At 38.1% G+C, this 23,319-nt stretch overlaps 1 protein-coding gene across 8 annotated transcripts in view; it reads left to right on the top strand.

Annotated features, from left to right (window-relative positions):
* Positions 1–23,319, top strand: part of PLEKHA7 (pleckstrin homology domain containing A7) — a 146,435-nt gene that overhangs the window by 9,645 nt on the left and 113,471 nt on the right. The window contains exon 1 of one of the 8 annotated variants that reach the window (XM_063398083.1): positions 3,856–9,259. The exons of the other annotated variants lie outside the window; for them this stretch is intronic. Within the exon in view, the coding sequence (XP_063254153.1) occupies positions 9,171–9,259 (89 nt within the window). The 5' untranslated portion in view covers positions 3,856–9,170. Of the gene's footprint in view, positions 1–3,855; positions 9,260–23,319 lie in introns of those variants that run through there. 8 annotated transcript variants of the gene reach the window in all.

Genomic DNA, 23,319 nt, shown 5'->3' with positions numbered 1-23,319 from the left:
ACATGCAGTTTTTTAAATGTAAAGTCTTTGCTTGCTTTCCAATTAAGACAATTATTTTGTCAAGTGGCTTGAGCAGATGTTTTTATTTCCTTCCTTGGAAATCACGGATTAATGGTGTTCTTTAAATGCTGCTTTTCTGCTTTACTTTTTTAGCACAGAAATGCTTGACTGCCTAAAACTATTTCACTTAGTGATGAGATTTATTCCTTCAAAACAGCATTTTATTATTCCCAGTATTCAATTTTAAATAGCCTAACCACTTTCCTTTTGCTCTTCAGTTGGCTTTGTAGTGAGGTAAAGTTTGAACTCATTGAAAAAAAAGTAAAAGTCAATGACTTATTTCTCATGTAAAATCATTACATGAAATTCTTCAAATGAAGAGATTACAGGTATCAGGTTGGGCTTTGATATACTCATTTCACAGGATGTTTAGTCCCTTCAGGTGAAATGTGGAATGATAGATCTTTACTTCAGTGAAGTGTATCAGTGTAACAGATGTTTACTAGTGTCACTGTCACAGGAGGTTTTTCTCCCCTTACTGCTAACTTGCCTAAGAAGATGGACAGCTAAATCTCTAGATCAAGAGTCTTTCTTGAGGGTTGCATTTCCTTGCCTCTGGAGAATATTGAATTGTCTAAGAAAATACTGAAACACCAGAGTGGTGGAAGGGAAATTTGAGTTACTGAGGACTGTTTATGACAGCGTCCTCTGGGAAAGAAGTAAAACATCATTCATTTTTATGACTTTATGTACATTTCCTTGGTGTGGCGTGTGATTGCTGGGCATTTAGATTGTTGGGCATGAAATTCAGGTTTTGGTTCTGCATTCTCCTTGAAGCTGAAGGATTAAAAACCATTTCAGGTAGAAGCAGATGTCACAGTTAACATTACTGACTCAAAGCATCTGGTGTCAAGGTTAAACAAGTTATTAAAATACCTGATTAAGGCATTTAAACATAATACCCAATATCTGCTGAGCAGGAGCTGCTGTACTGATGCAGAGTAGTCCTTGCTTGGAGATTTACAAATAATATGGATTTTTAAAGTCTGGTGGTTTCTCCCTCACTGAGCAATTTGAAGTGTTGCAACAGTATTGCTGGTCTTGCTAGGTGATCCAGAGAATTTCAGGAGAAATGTCTTCAAATTTTGCATGAGGTTTAAATTTTATATAACCCTGGTGCTGGGTGGATTTCTGCACTACAAGGAAACATCTACTCCTTTTAGTGACTACAGTAAGGATCATTTAGATTGGAAACAAAACTTAAGATCATCAAGTCCGACCATTAACTTGGCACTGCCAAGTCTATCATTAAACCATGTCCCAAGTGCCAGTGAATTTAAATATGCCCAGGAATGGTGACCAGGAATGGCAGCCTGTTCCAGTGCTGGACAGCCCTTTTGGTGAAGACTTTCTAATAGCCAATCTAAATCTCCCCTGGCACAGCTTGAGGCCCTTTCCTCTTGTCCTGTTGCCTGTTTCTGGGAGAAGAGGCTGAGCCTCACCTGCCTACAGCCTCCTTTCAGGTGGTCACAGAGAGCAGTTCCCCTGAGCCTCCTTTGCTCCAGGCTCAACGTGCTCCACACCCTTCACCAGCTGTGTTGCACTTCCTTAAATGGGGAAGGTGGGATCCCAGCTCTGATTTTCCCTTGGGTTGGCTGCAGAGTTGGATGGCAGCTGAGCAGCAGTGCCTGAACTGATGGTTCAGTTGTAATAATAATGATAATAGTTAAGTGTCCCAAATATTGAAAGTTTGTGAAAACACTGTTTAAACTGAGTTTGTGTAAGGAGGAGAACCAAAGTTAGCAAAAGAGCAGGAAGGATGTGAAACACTTCTGGAAAAGTAGGTAAGTAGTGAAGTGAAAGCCTTTCAGTGTGGACTTCTGGATGTGTTGTATGTTCAGAAATCAGAAAAGAGATGAAACATTTTGGACAGTGAGCAGTGTGGACTTGAAAAGACCAGAAGCAGTGTTTATGTTGGATAATATGGATGGTTTCAAATGCAGTTTCTGCCCCGCTCCCCCTGCTAAGTCTGTGCTTTCTTTCTGCACCATTTGCTGCTGCATCAGTGTTGCCTGTAAGGAAGGTCCCAGGGTTTTATTTTTTCCATTGATCAGATGCAGCAGTCAGCAAATAAACTGTTAAATGGTATTGATAAATAACATGGACTAAAGTCAGAAATCAAGGAGGAAAATTGAAGTTCCTGTGTATGGATGATGTGACTTTTCCCTCACCAGAAAAGTAGCAGTCAGAGAGAGGGGAGCTACAGGAGTCCAGGTTTTATCGAGCTCATCTTCCTCGATAGGTGCAATAGAGGAATTGCAATTAGCAGTTTGGGGACTCTGATTGCCAGCGTGCTGTTCCTGTGTTGCTGTGCTGGGCAGACAGCAGGAGCTCGAGGAAACTGGGGGTTGTGGAAATCAGATTAAGTGTTGCCTGAAATCTGAAAAGGAAGTAGTTGTAAATTTGTTTGTGAGTAGTAGTTGAATTATTGATGAGCAGAAGAGCCTTGTTTGTGTATAGAAATGAAAACACTTGTAAATTTATGTTTAGACTGTTACACAGCTGTTTCCTGAGTAGTTTCTATCACTTAGGATGAAGTACACTGTAAACAGGCCAGTTGATTTTTCTTTGTGAGCAGGGGGAGTATAGAAAAACTCCTTAATTTTTATATATATTGGGCTGGTAGTGAATAATCTATCTATTTTCTATAGAAAGAAAATTCCAAATTGTTTCTTCTCATGGATTTTTAAGATTATTGTGATTAGCAGTAGAATAAGAAATTCTACTAGTGCACTAAATAAACTGTGATAATTCCAAATGAGCTAATGTAAATGAAATTGGTTTAAAGGTAACAATTGGCATCAACAATTTTGTTTTTCCCAGAATGCTAATGATATATTAACTTCTTATTCCTTACATCTAGTTTTTCAGGAATTCATGAATGATAATGAACACAGTTTTTTATTATTGGGTCTGTATAACAGTTTTGGGTGAAACTGAGTGAGGGAAACGTACTGGAAGTGCTGTTCTCAGTGAATTTTGGTGTCTGTAAATGGCATAGGTGAAAATACAAATTAAGTATGATTATATGTTTGATTGATTTAATAGTTTTTAAGAATTCTGTCACAGGGTTTCTTGGTTCTGCAGTAATACAGAAATTGAGAGATTGTTGACATCTGCAAATATATTAAAAATTCCAGCACATTATTCATTTTTGTGCTTAATTTGACTCAGCAGCTCTTCCATGCCAATTAACTTGACATTCCATTTATTTTGGCTGCTGACATTTGCAGTGAAAATGTTAAAATTGCCAGAGTAAGAATTCTCTGCCAGGGAGGTGAGTAGAAATATGGAGAAGGTATGAATTGAGAGTGTCATGGTTTGGGAGGATTGCCCATATGAAGAATGGGAGTGGAGGAGCAGTGTTAGGAAAGCTCCGGTGTTCTGCTTGTTTGAAGGCAGTGTGCTTCTCTCTCAGCTGACTGTGGTTTTCTTTAGGTTGAGCTTTAGTTAAGAACTTTAGGGTACATCTGAACCTGCCAGTAAGGAACGGATTATTTTAAGAAAACCCAGCCTTCTGGAAGCTTTTAACTGTGAGGTAGACAAGACAATTTCTCAGTAACAATCAGAGAAATTACTTTTTGTGGAGGAGTAGTGTGTCATAAGTTGTCAGTAGTCGAACTGCTGTCTTCATGAACAAAAATTACTTCTGATTATGAACTGTACCCTGCTTAACCATTTAAATACTTTTGCTTACTTGTAGGTTTTTTGGTAATGTTTTGGACTGTTCTGAATTTGATATATGAAATCTTCCAGTGGGTATTTCATGCTGCACCACTTGTTTCCAGAAATGAATGTTTGGTGATATGGAGCAGAAGTCACAAAACAACTTAAATTGGGACAGTCAATACATGGGTCCCACTGGAATTTCACTTCTGAAGCGACCTAAAATAAAGTGTTTTAATAGTCTGTGATACATATGGATTTTTAAAACTTTACAGTACTTTTTTCTTGAATGCTTCAGGTAATTTTGAAGAGTAAGTTGTCATTTCCTTTTCTGTTTTTCAAGCTGGTTTTAATCTAAAGCCATGTAAATTTGTTCTCCCCTTCCTAGTGCGTTATAAATTGCAAAAATAAACAGTGGTTTAAGTGTGTTCCTGGTAGATTTTCTTCACTTCTGACATCTTTGTTAACTGAATGTGCTGAATGAGAGAAGGAAATATTTTCTCTGTACCTGCCCAGAAGCTGAAGGATTAAACAAAATTTTGAAAGTATTTAAGAAATACATTCATTACTTTATCCCTTTATGTTATGGGCAAATTAAATTAACAAGGATGATGTTGAAGTGCAGAGTTTCCAAAAATAATATGGGAAAGGCTTCTGTAGTATTGTGTTGAAATAATTATGTGTGCATGCATTTTGAAAAGCTCCTGAGATGGTTTGGCATCAAGGTCTTAAAAACAAGCCTTTACACTTCATCTGCTAGGAAAAACCAAATACAGCCCTCTGGACTTCTGAATGCTGTATGGTAAAAAAAAAAAAAAAAATTCTGTGTCATTCCACCTAAGATAACAATTGCTTTTGTAGTGGCTTTCATTCTTTAAGAAAGTGGCGGAGTTCTAATCCTGGAAAATTTTGACAGTGAAGCTATTCCTTCTTCCTAATCAATTTGTATCAAAACACATTTCTGTTAAAAAATACATTTAAAGTTATATAGTTAGCAGCTTCTCCCCTCCCCCTGCAAAGAGTATTCCTGAAGCTCAAGGAGGTCAAAGACTGTCTAGTGGAAGCTTTTATGGTACCTGATGCTAGATAAATAAATCTTCTTAGAGGTGAGCACTTGCCATCCTCTAAAAACACGATAAATTCTATACTTACTGACACAAGTTGCTTTGAGGAAATATTTCTGTATTGGGTATTTTTTTTTTTATGCTGGAGAAAAATAGTTACGTTTCTTTCAAAAGCTTTGTAAAATGGTAGGAGCTATTCTGTCTTAAGTCTTTCCTGGCATTCATGCTGTTTCAGTTGGGTCAGTCAGAAATTGGCAGCAAACTTTCAACTTATAGATGTTTTTATGTTCATTTTCCTTCATTTTGAATTTGTGGATCTTTACCATTGTTTGGGATAAGGACTCCTTTCACTAACTCAGTTTTCAAGTAGACTATGGTAACTCTGAACTGTGAAATTTTTTATGTTTTTTCGTTATTATTTTTAAAAGTGCTTAATTGTGAGGAGAATTTGCTGGTCAACAGGTCTGACAAGTAGAGGAAGGAGTTTGTACTTAATCTGAAATGCAGCAGGAGAGGAATGCCCTTCAAAGCTTTCTAGCTCTTAGGTTGATATCCCCCTCCCCCATCAGTGTTGAAAACAGTTTCTGCAGGGCATGAAAAACAGGTTTTTATTTATGTAATGTTTCTGTGAAAATCAACTTTAAAAATACTAAAAGAATAACAGCTTTTAGAAATTCTGAGTTTTGAAAAGCAAGGATTTGAATGCTTGGAAGAAAAGCACACCTGCCCACTCAAATGGGCTGCTGCTTCATATGGTCTTAATAATAATGTGGGGGTTTTTTTGTATAGGCTTCTTAGGTTGCCTGCTAAAGAAGCTTATCTTAAATGTCACAGCTGCCTTTTTAAAGTTGCCTGGTATAAGGATATCCTGTATAATTTGTTATCTTAACTGCTCAGAGTAGTTGCAAACAGCTGAGGGACCTACAATTGTCAGATGAATTCTTGCCTTGTAACTGATGGGGAAGTGCTCCTTGTTTCAAGACAAGTGAAATACTTGTGACCTGTGCAATCGATACCATTTGTTGAAACATGCATATACTAAGTGATGTTGTAAATGACAGACCTTCTGAGGATTATGAGGAGTTATTTCCTGTGGGTATTGGGAAATTGTACTCTCTGCCTAGGTGGGTAGGCTGGTGCTCTGGAGAGGAGACTTGCTGAGTCAAAATGGGTGGGCACAGAGATTGAGAATTTCCTTCCAGGATCAGAAGACAAAGGGACTAAGAGACCTGCAGACATCCTGGGACAGCACTCAGGTTAGTGATCTGGGATAAATTATAGAGAGAGGAGTTTTTGTTATGGTATGCCTGAAGAAGGCTGATTGAGGAGGAAGCCTACTACTGGTTGGAGATTTAATCTCCTCCAATCTTAGGTGTGGCTTAACCATTGTGAGGTAGTAAGGACACTTGTGATTTCTTCTCTCCTTCCCCAGCCCATCTCACTCCTTTATGTGGGTGTGTGCACTCATACATGTATTACTTACATTCTGTAAGCACTGGAGGAGGAATACATACAGCTGTCTGAAAAATGGCAGCTTTTAGTAGGTTGGGATCTTGATCAGATAAGTGATTTGTAGATCTTCCTATGGCTTGGTTTTACTCAGTGGCTGATAGTAAACTTGTCTGTTTAGTAAGACCAGGATGTAGAAAATAGACACAAGCGAGGATAACTCTGAAAGGAAATATTGATTTATTTGCTTCAAAAGTGATGAAAAACGCAGCTGTATTTAGGAAGAAAAGGGCTGTTGAACTATTCCACCTGGAAGAATGCAGCCTAATGACTTTTGATTTGACAATCTCTCTCTCTCTCTACTGCAAGTGCTGGGTGAGCAAAATGATGAAAAATACCTCAATCCTACTGGTTTCCCCTGCTGTCATGTTTGTTGCTAAACTCTGCCACCATAATCCTGCGTGGTTTCTGAGCTGCCTGAGTAACTTTGCGTTGTGGCTGGCAGGGCTTTGTCCAGAGGAATCCGCCCTGGTGTTCATGGCCAGCCATGTGTGTGTTTCCTGACTGTTTTGTAGGTATTCTGTCGTCTGGGGTGCTCAGACCACCACAAATACAGTGTGTGCATCCTGCTCTTTGTGGGGAGACTTCCATCTCAGCTACGTACAAACCAAGCTTTGAGAAAAAGCTCACTGACTCAAAAATGATTTAACTCTTTTGAGTTTATCTGTGCTCTTTCAGATGAAATGACCTAGTGATTTCACTTGAATATTAAAGAGTAACTTCATTTTAAAATGCTTCGGTTTTATAACAAATATTTAAAAAAAGTTCTTGGAACTTCAGCTGAAAACGTTGAAAATGCCTTTGTAAAAACCAAACATGGATGGCTTGTGTCTGAAAAGAAGAAGTGTCTGATACTCAAATAATTAAAATGTCTTGTGTTCTAAAGTTGTTTTAATATTTTAACTCAAATTTTGTGCTTGATTGAGGGTTTGTAATAGATTGTAAAACTGTTTTGTGGTGGGTTTTTTTTCTTGTTTTTTATTATTGCACTGAGGCAAAAGATCAAAATGCCTTTTTTTCATCTCAGAAGTAACACTTTCAAACCTGCCCATTCTCTCCTGCTGCTGCCAGCTCCATCTGAGCACAACTCTGCACTTTAGTGAGTGTGACCTTGCTGTCGGCTGCTGCAGGTGAACTGGCAGCTGAAATAAGGTATTTCCCTGCCTCCAAAGAAGTGCTTCCTCCTTGAGCTGTGTTTTGGGAAAAACAGAGCAACACCTCTCGCCACAGACTGTTCAGAGAGGAGCAGGATGAGGGACCCAAGCTGTTGGGGACTGTCCTCAGGAATAAAAGGAGTAATTTGGGAGGCTGCCAAACTGCCATTGGTTGAGCAGATGCAACCAAGAGAGTGATGTGTTAAAGAATGTGCTCTTTGCTGTAGCGTAGGCTCAGGATGGGAGAGGCCCCTCCTCATGGCTGGGCATCAGGATTTTAGTGCTTGTGGAGGATTGACTTCAGTTTAAAGGCTTTTCTTAAAGGCTTGTTTTGTTTTGTTTGTTTTCTTGTAAATGAACGACTACTTTTAAGATAATTTTGGCAGGCTAAGTCAGAAAAGCAACAAAAATGATACCTGTGTGAAAGATGCTGCTTCCAAGTAAGGGAATTGAAGCTGTTGTAGCCAAATTTCTATTAACAGGAAAATGTGTACTGTGTGAGCTTTGCTCCATGAGAGAAAAATCTGTTGATTGTAGTTGTCTATCAGTTGTTCCCCTCACAATCAGTGGTACATCTGAGAATTACTGGTCTGACATGGGGGAGAGTGAGGCAGTCTTGGAAATTGTTGCCTATTGTTGAAGATGTTGCCTATTTTTTAAGATGTTGAAATTGTTTTTACATGTATCCCTTAGGAGTTTCAAGCAGCACGAAAACTCCCCTTTCAGAATCTGCTGAAGTGACAGTGCTCTGTTTGAAGGAGAGAGCAGCTTTCCCCAGGAATTGGATTATGCTGAGATTTATGGGAGGACCAGATGTACTTACTACTTAGATTAACACAAAAAAAAAAAAAAAAAATTCAAAAGCCACATAGAGAAACTGGGTTCAAGCATTCATTCAAACTCTGAATGATACCTGCAGTTTTAGTTTACTTTATTACCTGCTTTCCTTATCTCATTTTAGTTTCAAAACAAGCCGTGAGTCACACATTCTTGTTCTAAAAGCTAAGTTGGAAGACCCTGGGGCAGGCTCGGCAGGGTTCTGCTGTGCCACGAGAGGGCATTTTTTGTGCCAACTTTGCGACTGTTAAGGAATAAATCTACTTTTTACATGTCTCACTTCATATTAGTCTTGAAAAGCAGTTGAAATCATGCATCTTTTCTCTAAGCTCCTTAGTTTCATAACTAAGAACAGGTTTAGATCTTGATTTTCTTAGATAATGTGGGGTTTTTGAATGATTTCTGTAATTAGAGAAAGCCTGGGAATTCAGACTAGAATTGTGGTACATTTGGAGTTTTGTGTCTGGTGAAGTTTATTTAAATGATCTGCCTAGTATTAATGACATTGAAGAAAATAACTATGCTAGAACTGTTTTTCCTTTTAGGACCAGTAACTTAATGTGGTTCGATGTGGGAGATTGTGACAGTAAGAACAGTGTATCCTTCTCTTTTGTTTATACGGCATATGAGGCCAGCAAAACCAGAGGCAGTGTACTAGAAACACAGCAACATCCCGTACTTTGAATATTGCGAGGTATCATTACGCAAACATTTTAATAGAGTTTGCATTTAATCACCGAAGATCAGCACTATTGTAAACGGCAGGAAAAAAGCTTCACTTGCCATTTCACTGGGAGCTGCTCCCCGCTTGCAATGGGATGAGGCACTGCTGTTTTAGGTGAGCCCTGGAAGAGCTGGGGTGTCTGCATGGGATTGCTCCATGGCGTGCCTGGGACGTGCGTGTGCCTGTTCCCTGGGAGCGTGCGTCCTGCCAGCAGCACGGAGCAGTCCTGGCGTGCTGTCCTCAAGGTGAGAGCTGCCTCCCCTCCTTCATCCCCATTCCCAACTCTCTTGTGTGATGGGGGGCTCCGCTCATGAAGGAGAGCTGCAGGAGCGGCGTGCCAGAAGAGTTTGAAATGCGTCTGGTTTTGAGCATTCCTCGGGAAATATGGCTGCAAGGAAGAGCATCTAAGCCAGATGAATTGTTCTGGCAGGTTTGGGTTGTTCTGCCGGCTCAACTAATCTTCAGGGGCTTTCCAATCCCACTGAATGCAAAACATAATCGTGGTAGGATTTTGTTTGTTCCTTTTTTCAATATCTAGATGGGGATTTAAGCTTTGCAAAGCCCTGCTCGTGCTCTTGGGTTGGTGGGTCTGACTTGGGATGGAGACGTTAGCAAATTCTGGAAGAACAGCATTGAGGGCTTGGAAAGTTGACACAAAATTTCTGTGCGCCGCAAAAATTGGCTGGATAGTTTTAATGTGATTTTTTCACTCCACTAAATTCACATTTAAAATAAAAAAGTGCCTTATTTTTTTTTAATAACCAACCTGTGCATTATTAAATTTAAAGATATCTGATCTCTGCCCATAAAAGCTGAAGTTAGGGAAAGACCTTTAGCTTTATTTATTTTAGTCACTTGGTATTTTTTTTTCTCCAGTTCATAAATCAAATTTGTACTGAAATTGTGCCTTTAGAAGTTAGTGAGTGGTGTGCTCTGCCTCAGGAAAACAGACAGCAGTGGTTTTGTCATTTGGTTCTGCAGCATCTCTGCATGATTATTTACAGGATGTCTGAAGCCTTCTGAGTACTTCATGTGAAGGGATATGTTGGCACCAGTAATTTCTAAACATCAGTTAAATAACTTACTTGTAATAATACCATCCACTTAGATTTGGCATGGTTCATTATGAAAACCAGGAATTAGTCTGCTGATGTAGTTTTCTACGGGGGATTTTTTAAATTGTGCTGTGTGTTTTTCCTGAAATTTATGCACTTTTGTATATTATGTGCCTGTTTTTGTGGCTTGCTTGCTAATAATTGGATTACTCCATTGCTTGGTTTGGTTTTATTTGTTTTGGTTTTTTTTTCTCCTTTAAAAGAAAATCTACTTTATTGGCTTCAAAAAAGAAGTTTGTGAAAACCTTCTTGTAATGCATGTGCTTTGAAAGAGGTGGTGGCAAACTAAATATGTGCTGACATTTAATACTGCATTTAAAAAACCCCAACCAGCTGGGTTCTGTAGTGCTCCTGTGTCTTCTAACAACTTCATTTTGAGGCTGTTACAGCATTTGAGTATTCTTGCAATGAGAAGGTGCATGTGTTGGTAACTCCTATTATTTACTCTTAAGGAACAGTGTTTCAGTCATTAAAAAGAATTTATTAATGCTAGGATGGCAATTAAAAACCTTTAACGTATGTCTCTTTTTAAGTCTTTTTAGTGTGTTTCTGTATAGAAATGCAAAAATAACTAGTTCCAAACTAAAGGCCTATTCTTTTCACAGTGCTGAGGGTTACAATAAAAAATGCAGACAGCTGCTGCAGATTTGGGTTTATAGATGCTTTTAGAGAGATTCTGCTGAATGAATAAAGGCTAATAAAGTGTTTGCAGTCTTTGGCTAGCCCTGCTTGGATTCTTAAAGCGTGCTCATATAAGAAGTGCTGGCATAATTGACACCAAGTAATTATTGTTTTGAAAGTCTTAATTGGGGCTTGGCATGGATTACTCATGGAATCTTTGTTGTTTTCCTCTATAAATTCTGCTATAAATTGGTGTTGAACTGCAGGGGAAACTGGTGGAAGTCCAAAGGTAGACCCTTGTGCAACAAATGTGCTTGCCTGCAGATACATGCATGACTTGAAACCCATACATGCTGCCAATAAAACACCTTTCAAAAACCTTTTTCTTATCATCTAGAGTCTGGGAAGTATGACAAGTTATGCTAGCTGTATTTAAAAACAAACATACCCTCCCTGCTCCCACACACGCACGTGTGGAAATGACAGGACTTAACATTTGCATCAGCGCAGAACTGCAGAACTTGTGTTCATACACAAGTGAGATAAAATTCATACTGGATGTGTGGAAAATAAGCATTAAATGTCTTGTCAGACGGCATGCTTTGGATGGGAAGGTTTTACAGAGATGCTGCTAGTACAGTAAATATTCTAGTGGAGAGCTATCCAGCAAATCAAGGAGTAGATTCCAGGCAAGTTCCAGTAAAACATCATTGTTACTTTAAATTGTTAAAGTTCTTGGATTCTACGATAAAGAGCCTGTTGTAGTGTAAAGTATTTGTAGTCAGCCTTTTTCAGACACAACAACAATTGCTTTTGTTCATACATGTGATGTAAGTTTTCAACTTCTTTGACTTCTGGTGCATTCAGAATGGCTTTGGAAAATAGTACCTTCAGTTAATGTGATCAGTTATAGAATAGGCTGGATATTTTTCATAGTAGTTTTCTATTTATACACTAGAATAAAAAAATACTTGTTTGAAATATTTTAAACCATAAATGCTTTGTTTTTGAAACATAAATGCTTTGTTTTTGAACCATTAGAACAGTGAAGGTCGTGTTTATGGTCAGCCTTTCGCTGCCCAAGAAATTTTTACTTTTTGCAGTTCATAACAGGAGAGGGAAAGAGTTAGTGGAGGGATATGTACAGAATGTGAGCAGCTGTATTTATATAACGTTTGGACATGAGCTTTTCCAGGGATGGGTAGGAGATTACTCACTTGTATACTGGTCAGTAAATGAGGAAACATTAAGTCCCCACTTTACTTCTGTGATTACTGAATTACTTGGTATGGAAAAAATACAGTAGCTATGAAAACAATATCATTACGGGATACAACTAGAGCATGTCTACTTACTTGGTGGTTTAAATCCAGGGCCAAATCCTGGGAATGTTAATTTGGCCAGGATGCACATGTGCGTGCTTGCAGTGCTTTTCAATATGTCACATGCTGCCATTCTGTTGCAGACAGAATTGCTTGGTGTAAAGAATACAGTACCTCGACATAGGCGTCGTACTTTTGTAAAATCCTCTCTGTGTGACATTCCAGGAATTTGAAAAGGTCAAATAAAGCGGGGAAACACTTGTCTGTTTGACTGGAACTGAGTATTTTTGTGTGTATACCATATTCACAAGAATAATGAAGTTATTAAAACAAATAGGAGTTGTTTCTCCTGTTACTTAGCACATGTATTTGGTTGTTTTCTATTTCATCTCTGCATAATTTATTATAATTGGTATGAAATCAGGTGTCTGTACTGTCTCTGTGCTGGTTATATGCACTGTTATGGGGTGGGCAGATGCATTTACTGCCTGTTTCACTCTTGGTTTTTATGAGGGGGAAATCTTGAATTGTAACAGATGATGTCTGACTTGGTTAATGAACTAAAGGTTATTTGGTGGTGATTCAGCTGTTGACCTTGAAGATTGCCTTTTTAGAAAATGAAATTTCTTCAGCAGTTAGTGTTCAAACTTGTCATCCATTTTGAGGCATTTGTTGAGGCCTTTTGTTTTTAAGCTTTGTGATGAAATTAGATGACAGATTGTGTTCACAGTTTTGAATCTTACTAGAGCTGGTCTTCTGTTAGTGCTTAAAAAGATCAAATTTATATAGCTAAACCACTCAAAGTAAGAAAATAGTTGCTGCTGTTTATTTCTGAACAATCTAATAACCATATATGTTTCTTAGGTAATTAAATTCTAGCCTAAAACTTTGTAGATATACATGCATTTAATTTTGTGTGGAAGATTTAGGTAAGCCATCCTGGTATGGTTTGGGTTAGTACACCTGGGCGTGTTTGTCCTGTCTTACCTTTTCTGAAGTCAGTGTAGTGTACTTGTTGCCTTGAGCATGAGGTTTGCTAGGTCTGTGTAATTGTCAGAGCAGCTGAGGTTTTGTGTGACCATAAATTCGGTTGCATCATGTGAACATAATTAACTCTCATTATGTGTGCCTCATAAGTTCCATTCAGTTATCTGAGCTGCAATCAGCTGAAGAAGTGGTGGAGATCCTGTGTTCATCAGCCACGCAGAAGAAATGCAGGAATGTGTAAACAGTGGTGTGGTTTGTGTTGGGGAGGGCTGGACCTCAGGGGCCAGCGTGCAGTAGCACTTCAGGACAAGGGAGCTGAGACTCCAGCAAGGACAGAAAAAGTATCAGTAAGTCAGAGCAGCATTGGCTGAAACTACAGATGGGATGAAAGACGCAGGAAATGGAATGGTGTAAGGGTGTAGGATGGTGTATGGCATTTTTTCCTATTAGTTCTGCAGCTATGGGTGCCCATTGCTCTCCTAAGATGATTGTTGTGCTCCTGTTTAAATTGGAAGTTCAAGCTGGCAGTTTGAGAGCCTCACATCTTACTTGTAGCTGAGGTCCTGAATTTGGAACTACATTTTTGAGATCCCATGACCCTCACCTCCAGCAAGTGAGTCCTCCTTGCATGTGATGTTTGGCCAGAATATAGATCATTCTTGCTGATGGGCTTTCTACCAAAGTACCCATAAATAGTGAGTATTAGCAAATATATGAAAAGATAGGAGGCAAAAATGGTGTGTGAAATAGAGGATAATGTTGAAGGATAAATGGTACTTGCACACTATTAAGTTAGCCTACTTAGAAGATTTGCTGGTTGATAAATAATAGAAGGAACTTTCTGTTCTCTGAGGTAAATTCACAGTATCTGTCTTTATTGTTTCCTTTTCTATGAGCTTTTACCATTAGCCTTTCAAGGAAGATGAGTATGCTGACAGTTGTGAGAATCATTCATAAGTGAAATTTTAATGGGTGGAAAATGTTAAATAATGGGTCACCCAAATAAGTTTAAGGCAAATCTAAATGTCTTGAAAATTAATGTAGTTACAATCTCATAAACCCCAGGCTTGTCACAGATTCATTTCTGCATGCTGTTGCATTCCTGATGTGCATTTCACCTGTCCTGCAATTTAACTTTTTCTGAAGTATTCTAGGGAATGTATTAAAACTGGGAAAGCCAGACGGTCAGAGTTCTGCATTTTGAAACAGGGTACTTTGATTAAAAATCATAATTTCTGTCTGTATAGAAACTATTGTACTTTGACATAGCTAGACATTTTGATGAAGAGTTAAGCTTTCAGGCTGCATAGAAATTATAACAAAGGCTGTGTTTGCCAGTATAGTTCTAGAAAAAGGAAAAAGGGACAGAAAGGTCAAAAAGGGGAATGGTCTTAAAAGCAAAATGTTGCTATTTTTAACTAACCTTTGGGCAGTTTTCATTCTTTCTTTCATATGTTTATATGCATATTTTTGTTTGAAAAATAAAGTGGAAGTGGGAGGTATACAGGATTAGATTTATTTATCAGGTAGAATGTTTGTTACTCTCTATTTTTTTTCTTCAATTTTTTTTCCACTGTTGTTCTGTTCCTGGTTGGCTTATTCCCTGTCTCACTACCTTCAGATTCCTTGTCTGCTTCTCACCCAAATGTTTGATTAATAGTGTTTTAAACAGTGTCATTCAAAACTGGTCACATTCAGTCATCTTTTCCTTCAGTGTGATGACTAAATGTTGTGAGTTGGGGTTATTTTGTTGTTGTTTTTTTCCCCCAAACTTTAAAGTCTGATTTAACGTCTTTGAGTATTCTGGGCGACTTTGTTATAGTCAGACTCAAATGGGTGAATTATAATTCACTCTACTCTCCCCATGTGTATTTGGAAGTGACACAATCTGCAGTGCCTTCCTTTTTGAAATAATTTCCAAATTGGAGTCCTGCTGCACATGACTCCTGTCCTCCCTGCTGATCTAGGACAAGCTGCAGTCCTGCCTTAGAAAATGGAAAAAGGCTCTTTGGCTAGACTTTCGTGTGATACCAGTTCAGCCATTTAATTGTGTTTTCAGTTTTGGCATAGATTGATTCTAACAGTGTTCACTTCCTTTATGTTCTTGGATATTCCTAATGTAATCTGATCCTGAGGGCTGCAATCTAAAAGTTACTCTTTTCAGTACCTATTTCTACAAACTTCTTTCCTGGCACAGTTGTTTGAAAAAAATGCTGTGATAGCACTTGCTGAACAGCATTGTTAGTATATATTTAATTTTAATTTTTTTGTATTATATATTCAGGTTTTATGAGAGAGAAACTTCCAAGTATTCAGTAAAAGTTGCACAATTCTATGTGTATCTCAGTAAATACTGTATGACTTGAGGGTGTTCAGCAGTATGCTGCTCTTGGCTGAAGAACAGTAGCTATTCATTTAATAAATTACTTTGGTAGTTAATATTTTAGCTTATAAATCTTTTCAGTCTGGTCTTAAAATGAACAAAAGTATTGGCAGAATAATTTATATAAAAATACATAATATCTCTACAAATATACGTGTGTACTTGTATATACAGCCATATGGTACAGTTATATTTAAAAATGTAAATCTATACAATTAATTCCAAAATTATTTTCTTTGCTGTCCATTAAAAAGTTTTACATTTGAAAACATTTCTACAGTAGCATTCATAAATACAAGTGCAAACAATTTAAATGTTTTTTAATTGTCCTGTAATTTATTTAACATAAAGAAGCAAAGTATTAATAAAGAATTAAGTGGGATTAGTTTTAAGTGTGCTTTTACTTTGTTGACTGTTATTTAAGTAGAAGTGTTGTTTTGGTTCTGCCTTTTAGCATCTGTCATTCCTTGTGCTATTTTATGCACTAATATTGTGTTTAAGGATGTTTTTACATGGGTTATTTTCTAGAATATTTTGCTGAGAATGCTGAAATCATGTTTTTAGTAGAATTACAGGTTTTTTACCCCATAAGAGGGGAAAGAGGGATGGTGCTGAGGGTGTCTGGGACCCTCGTGTCCTGGTATGACCGTGTGATGTCAGCTGCCAAAAGGGTAAGTGTGCAAAACAAAGTGCTCTAGAATCTGTGCCACTGTCAAACCACGCTTAGTCCTGTGGGGACTCAGTTCTTTTATGATTGCCCAGCTGTCAAGCGTGGTGCTCACCCATGGCTCTCCTTTGAAGCCTATCAGCTAGAAATCATACACAGCTTTGCTTCTTGTCAAGGTGTAGGTAACATAGGGATGACACCTGAGTAAGTCACTTTTGGGTTTGTGTATAGGCAGTAGAATGTCATTTCCAGGGCTATTTCATGGATCTTAACATCTAAAGTAGATCAGGTGACTTGTTCCCCCAAATTTCCTTTCTTTCCACTGTGAAATGCAGGGGACTGCAATGCAGTGACTAGCTCAGCAATTGATGCTTAGAGATACAAGAATGTGTCTTATGTGGAAGCTTAATGTGCAGCTCCTTTCTACCAGTTCACTGGTAGTGCAGCTGGTACCTGATTGATGCTGGATCTTTTGAAACAGGGCTAGAAAAGTCACTTGGGTAAAGAACTTTCCTTAAATGCTTTCAATAAAGATTCTGAAATGAATACTTACATGTTAACTGCTGTCCTTGTTGATTTGGGTGCAGAGAGGAGAGCTTTCTCCTTGCTCTGCAGTATTTTCAGCTTTCTACTAGTCTGGGACTGATGGAATAACAAGTTTTATTAAAGAAAACAGTAATGCTGTCTTCCTTGAAATTTGTATTATTATTTCACAATGGATAGTTGTTTCCGTGGTGTAACCTTTCATGGGTTTTTCTTATTTAGTCTGGATACTCTGGGATTAAACAAAGTTTTGATTTTAGAGTCTGAACACAGACTCAGATATTTTTCTGTGTTCAGTTGGGTCCTCAAATGTTTTCTGCCTGCATATAATTAAGCTGTTCAACAAAGACCTAGTTTTGCTTCTCATTTGTGACAATAGCTGTTGTGAGCTTTCAGATTCCTAACAGCTAACAAAATATTGTCAGCAGGAGTATCTAAGTGAAAGACAAAGAACTAGAGTCGTCTAAGTCAGAAAATCCATGAATAAATCATTAAGGGTACTGCAGTACCTGTTTTGAAGGTTATATCATTAAAAAAATGTATTCATTTTTTCCCTCCATTTCAGTAGATATTCACCTTTTTTTTAAGTTATAAAACATACAGGGAGAAGAACCAAGACTTTTTTTTAAAAAAAACAAGTGACCTTGGGTAGTTTTGTAATTTTGTCTTCTGTGTGGTACCATTTCTCAAGTCTCCTCACTCCATCATAGCCATATGCCTTGTGTATTCCGAGAGGCTTTAAATGGTGCCCTGGAAGATTTGTTGTTACTTCCTAGGACTTGGAATTTCTTTCTTGGGTTACTGTTTTGGTAGGGAGTGTTATGTGCTTGGTTGAAGTAGCTTTTGCCACCAGACAGAGGGCTACTTACAGCTGTAGTGTGGGAGTGGAAGAGGCAAAGGAATTAACACGTGCCTGTTTCTGAGCATTTCTGGGAACAAAGGACAAGGAAAGTAAATTATGTCCTTTCACCACTCTAGGTCATTAAAGGTCTAATCAGTGAGCTTTGGGTTAATGCATGGCCGAGTTAGAGGCAAATTAATTCAACAACCTCAATTTCATTAGAAGGGAAAGGTGTAAAGTCCTTTCCTGATGGCTGTGGATGAGCACACCCCAAGTTGGCTGGCTAATAAATTTCAGTGGGGCTTAAATTCATCCAAGAGTGAGCTGTCAATGAAGGTGATGTCCACATTTCCATGGTATCTTTCCTTTGCAGCCCTTTTCCTGCCCAGCCCTGGAACGCTTGCTTGGCAGCCTGGTGCTGCAGCTCTCTGCTTTGCTCTAGCTGGGAACACGTCCTATGGGAGGCTGGTTTCAGCTGAGTCACTTGCCCTTTGCTTTGCTGCAGGGCTGCACGGGCACCAGGACCAGTGCAGAGGAAGCACTGGGAAGGCAGGAGGTGGGACTGTTCCTTCCAGGAGTACTGGGATCTTTGCTGGACTTCTTAGCTTTTTAGAAAATGACTCCTTCAGTGGAACTGCATGGCAGATGAGAATTAAGTGGAGCACATCTTAGAGATTTTCACCTCCCAGGAGAGCAGACACTTCTTGAGATTTGGCAGTTGTCCTTGAAGTTTGGTTTATACGCTTCCTATCTGCAGTAATTTTGTTTTGCTTTTTATTACATTAATCTTAGATCCCTCTTACCTAGCTTTTGATTTTTATGACTGTCACTTCCCTGAGCAGAACTAAAATAGCTCCAGTTAAATAAAAATAATGGATAATTAAAATTAAGTAGTTTTACCTATAAAAGCTTGGATTTCATGTGAGCTTTAAAATGAAGTTACTATGCCAAAAATCCTTTGACAGAGGTAGGAAAAAAATAGCAATTTGCTATACAATGCCTTTGTTAAAGTTTTATTGGAAGAGCATTAAACTTTTGTTTTAAAAAATGGGCACTTTACCAATGCACATAGACAATGAACGTCTTGTGAAGTTTAGAATACAGATATGAATTCTGTTACCACAGTTTAGGCTTTAGTGTACTATTTATGGAAACTGAATACAAGGATATACAGACACCCAGCTTAGATCACTGATATGTTCTGATATATATTTAGGTTTATAGACTTTCCTGGGGATGGGGCACTTTGTTTTGCTGTTTTTTGAGATGGGAGAGCTTCAAACTTTTCAAGAACTTTGGGAAATACCAAGCTATTGTTTTGGTACATGGAGAGCTAATACTGTAAAAAAAAACTTGATATTTTTGTCCTTTTTTTAAAAACAAGGAATACAAAGAAGCATTGAAATCTACAGCTGTGGTGGGAGGATGTGCTTTCTGTGGGGACACCGCGGTACATTCCATCTCATGGAATGCACTTGGGGTGACATTTAACAAAATGTGTTGCTTAACAGCTTCAAGAAGGGCCAGCTAAATTGTAAAGATGAGTGCAAAGGGAGCCTTTCCTGCAAGATGGCATGCCTTCCTTACACTTCTGCAGAAGGCATTTATTGATAATGTGGGGAATGGGACTCTGCTGCTGGACAGCATTCTGGACTCATTTGTGGATTAAACCAAATTCCAGAAGGCACACTTCTATATATCCCAGAAAGCAGAAGGATTACCTGTCCATATATAGTTCCTGGTGAGCAAATGGAAGTGATTAATTTGAATAAATAAGATAAATTGTTTTTTGTTCTTCAGATATTTATGTAGTCAGGTTGAAAACTGCAGCTAATCTGCAATCTTCTGCTGTCTGCTTTTTATGCTAATATGGAGTTATTTTGCAAAGGTTTGGAAAGGAAATCCATTATAGGGTTTATTGATCTTTGTGGTATTGACTGCCTGCAAAATAGTTTCCGCAGATGGCAAAACAAACTCATATTTTTAACTTGAGGTGGTGAATTTGAATGTTGTCCTACATTTATTTCATAATGAAATCCAACACAGAGGAATTGTGAGTTGGGTTTTGGGGTGTTGTTTTGTTTTGTAATAAAGCTTACTAGAATATTTCTTAAGCCCTAAGAATTCTATCAGATCAAGTGTGGCTCTTTCTGTGCTTTTGGGTGGGAGAGAGTTGGGAACAGTAACTTTTTAGCTACAAAAAGAAATTATATTGGTAGAATGTAGTGATAATTATGGCATATAATCAGTGAGAAATAATTCCGGAATTAAGCTCCAGTGTATCAGTTGTGAGGATGAGGATTTCTAAATAACAGAAATGTTTAATGTAAAAAGAAAAAAAAGAATTGTAGGAATGGGGCATTTTCTTTAAAATGGACTTGTCACACGTTTGATTCTCTGCATTTCTTCTTCACTGGAAATACCAGACTGCAATTAATGCAAGATGGCAGTTATTTTAGGTGTCTCTATTTTGATGAGGGGGCTACAATTTTCAGAATTATGAAAATAGTTCAGAAAGAATTAAATGAAATTGTAGAAGGAAACAAGTTGGTCAGATTGAGACAAAATCTCTCTTCCAAATTGGCAGGCGGGAAGAGCATAGATTTTTACGTTTAAATGTATGCTTTAAAGAAGACAGGTTTAAGAAAATTTCCTGATGAATCTGTAGAATACAGTGGTGTATGGTTATGTCTGTGGTGTAAGGTTATATCTATGTTTGTGAGTATTCTTGAGACAGTGGGAAAACAGAAATACTGGAATAAAATGTCATTTGAAATCATTCTTATCAAAGCCTGTTTTATAGAAATGTCATATTTTTAAAACAGAAATAAGTTTAGAATAGATAATAGAAATAAGTACTTCTTATTTCAAAAATCTCAGTGTTTGTATCTCTCTGAGATAGACAATGGGCATCAGTGGTGTAATTTTCCATTTCTGTATTTGTTAAAATTTCATTTTTATTCAGAGTGAGAATATTCAGCTTCATGAAAATAATGGATGTGTTCTTGTCTTCTGGAGAGAGCACCCAGAGGACCAAAGGAGCTCTGTGTGTGAGGAGGGTCTTTGTGAATTTTGTTGAAACTGGTTTTTGTCAGATCTGTTTTGAGGTGATGGGGACAAGGAACCTGCAGTTGGCAAAGTATGTCGAGGCTTCCATAATTCTTTTTGTCAGCCTGTGCTTTTCTGCAGGAGCCCGTCAGTCCTTATTAGTGAACCAGCTTATTGTGATATGCTAGTTCTTGGTTTTGAGACAAGGACTATGTGTTCCTGACCCTGCTTTCCTGGTACTGCTTGTTCTAGGAGACTTGAAAGTGTGTAATACTTTCTTCGTATAGAGAATTCTTTTGTTGTTTGTTTTCTACATTTCCCTGCTCTAACATAGTGAAGAGGTCAAGATGTAGAAGGAAAATATTGTCATAAATAAAAAAAATTGTGTTCAACTTCTTCACAAAGACCTGTAGGAGCCCTTTGTGAAAAGCTGTTTTGTAGCCAGTTGGTCTCCAGTCTTCGCTGCATGGGCTTATTCCATCCCACGAACCTGCATTTATCTTTCTTGGATGTTGTGAGGTTTCTGTCAGCATGTTTCTGCCAGCATTTATTCACCCTCAAAATGGCAGCTCTACATAGCCTCTCATCTAGTGTTGTTTAAAACTGTCTTAGTAAATTTAGAAGTTTTATTAAGCTTGGGTTTTGGTCGACTTTTGCATTGGTTTCCTTTTTAGCTCTATGCTGTGAAGAGTGGCTGTTATATGGTAAAGCACCCTTAAAGGCAAACCTGAATTTTAGCATCTTATGAGTACTCTGTGCATGAACTGCTTATCTAGTCTGGCTCTGTTTGCTTAAATTACATAACACAACTATGAAACTTCATAAATTTGGCAAACACAGAAGAGGAGTGCTTGCTGTATTGGATTTTTTTCAAAGAATGGTAGAGAGCTCTGTAAGAGAGATGTTTGTGCAAATCTTTGTTGTTTATTGTGATTTTCAGTGTATGAGCTAAAATATTTGCAGCTAAATATTTGTTTTAAAAAAAACTTTTTTTTTCTGTCAAACTACTGCTACTGAAGAACTCTATTACTGTCAGTGATGCTATTGCAAAACTTCAAGCCAGTTACAGTCAACTTGAAAATGTCAGTGCAGGCATTTGTGATTGTGTTGCTCTAATTCTTCTTTAAGACTTTGCTGTGCTTGGCTCAAATGGTTACTTTTCCATGTGTGGTACTTTGATCTTCGTTGTGAGGGACTACAACAGCTTTATGAGAAAATTGCCTTTGCTTCTTTGTGGAATTTACTTGAATGGAACCTTTTTTTGGTGCCACTTACGCCAATAGTTTATTTGGCTTGTTTAGTTTTGAAAGGGTATATAGAAATGAGGGATAGATGGGGCAGCTGAGAAGTAGTAAAGCCAAACAATTGTATTTGGTTTTGCTTTATTTAAACTCATTTTGAGTTACTGTCTTTACGAGGCCAAATTCTTTTTTTTTTTGCAGGGGGAAGGGAAAAGAACATACAAGGGAAATTGTCAGGGTTTGGGAGTTAGGAGCAATTTCTCAGTAAAAGGAAAAAAAAAGCATAATTGTGCACCTGATTATAATTTATCTGTGGAGTGAAATAGAATGTCTGTCATCTATACTTCTTTAGAAATTGCCAAACATTTTCTAGATTTACTGGCCTCCTACTCATTATTTATATGCACATATTTATCTCTTTTTTTTTTTCCCTGAGCATCTTCAGGGCCTATTTTTTTCCTCTTAAAATATGAATATTAGGACTGTCTTTATAAGATGAAAGCATGCATTCTCAAGTCATTATGTGATTCCAGGAGCTGGGCTCTGAGGAAAGAGCCAAATACCACCTCTGTTTGCAAATGGCAGCTCTTAGCTGCCTGCCAAAAGCTTTTTGTTGGATTGAGGGCAAGGCTGGCCCAGAGTATTGGAAATGTGTATTTCCCTGACTAATGCCACTCTGCGTGACTCTTTTTGCTAAAGTGCTAATGAGCAAGTGCCTCTTAGCCAAATATGTTCCAGTGTGGTTGTTCTTGTCAGCTGTTCTATGGCCAGGTCTAGTACTTACGGTGTCTTGATTAAAAATACATGAATTTAACATTTAACATAATATGTATTTCTAGCATAAGTAAGAGCTTAGCAAATTCGTCCTCTTCCCCCCCCCGTTTTGAAAAATGCACACTTGTGTGACAAGGATTGTGCTTACATTCTTCAGGGCTTGAAAGGGCTGTAAAAGCACTACACTCTTGCACCTGAGTATAGCACTCCTAAGCCTTCACTGTCGTCCCTGATCAGTCAGGAAAGGTGATTGTTCATTTTGGGAACAGTTAAATACTGGAGTAGGTTGATTAGAGGAGGGGTAGAATTTCCCTTGCTGGAAGTATTCAAGGTTCAGTTTGGATGACCCTGGATCATCTGAAATCTCATTTTTAGCAAAAAATTGGACTGGATGATTGCCCGAAACCTCTTCTTGTCTAAGATTTTCTGTGTCCCTGCAATTCTTCACTGGGAAAGGGTGAGGCTTACTCTCCAAAGTCTTCCTCAGATGACTCTGGGGCAAGATTTTGTGTATTGGTCCTTTTATGGATGAAGCAGGAGTATCTTCCTTTCTCTAGATTTAGTTAGATCATTTGAAGCTTTTACCATCTATGTCTCAGTAGGTTGGACATCCTGGCTGCACAGGTTGAACACCAACAAAGTGGGTTTGTATTTCTGGGACAATGTAATGAATCCAGAGCAGGCAGAATTCCTGACATTATGAACTTAGGATCACATCAAAAGAAGGTATATTCCTAATGAAATTTTATATGATAATTGAGCT

Source organism: Prinia subflava, chromosome 5, assembly GCF_021018805.1.
Source record: "Prinia subflava isolate CZ2003 ecotype Zambia chromosome 5, Cam_Psub_1.2, whole genome shotgun sequence".
NCBI lineage: Eukaryota > Metazoa > Chordata > Aves > Passeriformes > Cisticolidae > Prinia > Prinia subflava.
This window is presented reverse-complemented; position numbering and strand designations above follow the sequence as displayed.